Source organism: Mercenaria mercenaria, chromosome 5 (genome assembly GCF_021730395.1).
Source record: "Mercenaria mercenaria strain notata chromosome 5, MADL_Memer_1, whole genome shotgun sequence".
Classification (NCBI taxonomy): Eukaryota; Metazoa; Mollusca; class Bivalvia; order Venerida; family Veneridae; genus Mercenaria; species Mercenaria mercenaria.
Genome location: NC_069365.1, coordinates 18,041,853 through 18,045,698, shown reverse-complemented (window position 1 = coordinate 18,045,698; position 3,846 = coordinate 18,041,853). Strand labels below are relative to the sequence as shown.

Below are 3,846 nucleotides of genomic sequence, written 5' to 3'. Positions count from 1 at the left end.
ATCATCACTGCAGCTTACATATGTTTGTGTTTGCCCAGAAATGATTTATATAAGCGCATTTACTAAACTTTGGTATATAGAGAATCTGTCATTGGTCTTCGGTTAAGATCAGAAAATCCCAACCCGAGAGCGCACCGCTCAAGTCTTAAACGAGGCTGTGCCGAGTTTAAGACTTGAGCGATGCGTCCGAGGGTTGGGATTTCCGATCTTCACCGAACACCAATGATGGATTCTATTTCTCACTTACCACAACAGAAACAATAAAAACAAGCATGAAAATATGAAACTATTTAAAACGCGGGAAATTGACGTCCGTAAGCAGAAGTGACGTCGCGACATTTCAGTGACGCACAATAACAAAGTTCCGCTTTAGTTTTATCGTTTGTAGCGTAACGGTACGTTCTTATCATAAAGTAATGAATTTTGAATCGAAAAATACACTATAAGGAACGGAGAGAAAAGATAAAGGTACCTGATTTTTAATTATTTTACATAATTAATATGTATATTCAGTGCATGAAGTAGTCCGTCACAGGAGTGTGGGATAACCCATGTGAGATAAGATTTTCCAGCATTTCTAAAAATAAAGATTTTTCTGTCCGATAAGTGAGAAAAATCTACTCAAAATGGTTGATAGACCATCTTACTATTCGGACTGCAAACTTAAAATCCGCAAATGCATCTAGGTACAGTCTTCTCACATGCCCATACAGGTAGTCCTTTGATGACGTTTTAAATGGGAATTATGCTCTTGTAATGTACTTTCCATGTACAAATGGACGTAACGATTACTAAAGAAGACAGTGATAACCATACTATTTGTGGACTTCCGAGCTATGATGTTGATGTAGTTGGTATTATAGAGGGTCGACAATGTTCTTAATGTTAAACATTTTAAATTCGATAAAAACCTGTATTCTAAGCGCCTCTTAAGAAATAGCAACAGTCTGCTTACGAAGTCTTTGGTTATTTTGACATGAGAGGTAAATGCAAAACGCATGCAAGTCGTGCAATATTCTATTAACTTTTTATTTTATTTACATGTATCGATGATACACATATTAAATAAAATTAATCTTAAATCTACAATCATTTATACTGAAGAATCGAAGTGACAGGATATATCGTATAATAAAATTTATATAATGATTTATATATTCATTTATGTCAAATTCAACCAAAGTGCTTGCAGTATAAACTCGATGTAATACATTTATGATGCCATTGCGCTGTGTAGAGTTTTCATATCTATGTACACATTAATTTACAACATAGGCATTTTCTCAGTTACATATTTTGCTCAATATAATCACACTACATTATGTGCATTGTATACGTATGCAAGAACATTTGGGTTGTAAAAACAGCACATATGTCCTGGGGTTATCTATTATTCAAGTTTAAAGAGTTTGATCAAATCTGATCTCCCCATAGAAACAAATAAGATGGACTTCTTTTCATCGTAGTGTAATCCTTTCGGAAGCTCTATTCCGTCGGTGATGCCAAGTATTTCGTTGTATCTGAGGTTTTGTTCATTGACAAGTACGATATTGTTGGATTTGAATCCTGCGATACATGACTTGTCGCTTCCAATCTTACATACCCCACAAAGGACATCAAGCTCTGGCAGGTCGATTTTGTAAAGCAAATGCCCGTCGTTGTCGACGACAATCATCCCGTTATATGCATCTGAGACATATATTTCTGTCCCCGTTTCTGATATTTTTATATCACTTGGGCATGAAAAATGTTCAAAATAGGCTCTCAGTATTTTTCCATTTATACCGTATACTTCCAAACGACCGACACCTTCATTGTAGATCTTGGAACCACCACAGCACACATAAACGCTTCCATCAAAATACGCTATCCCCCGAATTTTATCCCCAGCATCGAAATGACTTTCCACTGACAAAGGTTCATCTAAAGAGATTATGAGAACAGTGCTTGCTTGTTTCAAAGTCACCATAAGCCTTCTTTCATCTATTTGACAAATTCCCCAGGGAAATGATGGCAAATCCAAGGTGTTTGTAATGCTGTATGATTCTCCCGATATTTGCATTTTCTTCAAACGCATATTGACGTAATCTGTTATATAAATACTTCCGTCGTTGGTTTGCGAAAAACCACTAACTTCACACGGAAAGGCGTCGTCCGGAACTTTTACGTTTACATCAGCATGCCATATAGCAGTTGATATTTCTCTGAATTGGCCGATATGTCCGAGTTTTTCCAGGCATCTTTCCATTTTCTGATTAGGATAAAACTTCAGACTGAATTCTTCGCAATAATTTCCCATTTTTTTCTCCAGTGCATCGATTTCATTCCGGCATTCGTTAGCTATTTTCAAATGAATAAATGCATCAATAACGCCGCTTTCGACCTTAGCTTGTGTAATTTGTTCATGGCTTCTATCTAAATGTGTTAGAGTATTATCAATATCTTTAATTTCAGATAGCACCTGCTGTAGTCTCCATTTGAAAATATCATCAGCTTCACCTGTACTATCCTTTTCTATTTTCTCCAAACGGTCATTTATTCTCATTCTGAAACCTCGTATTTCCCTCTGTATGACATCTTTTGTTTGATAAAGACTTACTAATACTGCTTGTTTCGTGCTCTTTTTAGCAAGCAGTTCTTTTTGGTCACCCTGTATGTTGATACGAAGTGCTGGCAGTTTTTCTGTTACCAATTCCCTTTTAGCTACATCATGAATAGCTTTTATATTCTTACATGACCTGAAATTATGCAAATATACGATAAAATAATTTACCAATCGACAAAGATAAAATTCTAAGCGAAATTCAAATCCTGTATATGGCATTTACTAGAAGAAGTCTTCTGGTACTTTGTAGTTGTTTAGTTTCTGCTCGCATATATATCTTTATTCTAAGCTGTGTGTAAATGACATGACGGATTGAACAGTCTGTACAGAACTTGGATAAGCTTTCGAAGATAAAAAGATAGGAAACCCGAACGGTAAAATCTGAATACGAAATTATGTTTCTGCGTAGATTTTACCAATTTTTCTATACAAATTAATACTAAAAATAATACCTGTGTCCGCTCTCAATACACATGGAACAGCATACTGTGTCATGGTCATTGCAATATACATCAATTGGTTTTCCATCGTGCTTGAAGCACTCAACACTAACTTTTCTGTCTTTTCTCGCCTTGAGCTGACTCGATCCTTGTTCTTCTATATCCTGAGTCAAGGTATCTGTCTCTTTTCCTGTTTGAATTTCAGGTTTACTCCCACTTTCCGCCATATTTGTGGAGAAATAATCTAATAGATATCAATGTTAAATTTAACTTCATATCTTGTATTTAGATAAAGTATGATAAAACAAAACAGTACTGACAGAGGTAAACTGGTTTATCTGCTTGTAACAAAATTTTGTTGTTATCATCAAAGTACGCTTTTAAAAATGTGTATGTCATACCCGTTTGTACCGACAATTTATCCTTCATTGTATGTGTCTCAAAACAAGGGCTACTGAATTGAGAATTATGTCACTCTGTTTTCATTTTATCAGTTTTTCCCAATGTCTGCCATCTTGTGGTCAGCTATAAACCATTTTATGGTCCACAGTGTTGATTTTGCCACTGACCATTCCATTGCGGTGTCCCATTGTTTTTCTTTTATTTTTCGTTAAGTCTTCGTTGTTTGCGTTGTGTGTGTGTTTTGCTCTAATTTATCTACGCCTAGGCGTTGCTAGTGTGCTTTTTCATGCGTGCACTTCTATGATTTGCAGTTTGAGAAGCCTTTTCTATTGGATATATATTATTGTCTTTAACATAGTTAAAATAGAGTAGTCATTTTGAATACTGCTTAATGATGGT

At 35.5% G+C, this 3,846-nt stretch overlaps 1 protein-coding gene across 1 annotated transcript; it reads right to left on the bottom strand.

Annotated features, from left to right (window-relative positions):
* Window positions 1-996: 996 nt before the first annotated feature.
* Window positions 997-3,453, bottom strand: LOC123558802 (uncharacterized). The gene is made up of 2 exons (XM_045350660.2): window positions 3,058-3,453; window positions 997-2,738 (listed from the first exon to the last, which is right to left on the bottom strand). Exons 1-2 carry the CDS (start codon window positions 3,270-3,272, stop codon window positions 1,391-1,393), a joined length of 1,563 nt encoding a protein of 520 aa, XP_045206595.1. The 5' UTR covers window positions 3,273-3,453; the 3' UTR covers window positions 997-1,390.
* Between the last annotated feature and the right edge of the window lie 393 nt (window positions 3,454-3,846).

Coding starts and splice junctions, on each gene's coding strand:
- LOC123558802 (XM_045350660.2), bottom strand. CDS start 3,272: ATGGCGGAAAGTGGGAGTAAACCTGAAATTCAAACAGGAAAAGAGACA. Junction 2,739..3,057: donor TGTATTGAGAGCGGACACAG/GTATTATTTTTA, acceptor GCATAATTTCAG/GTCATGTAAGAATATAAAAG.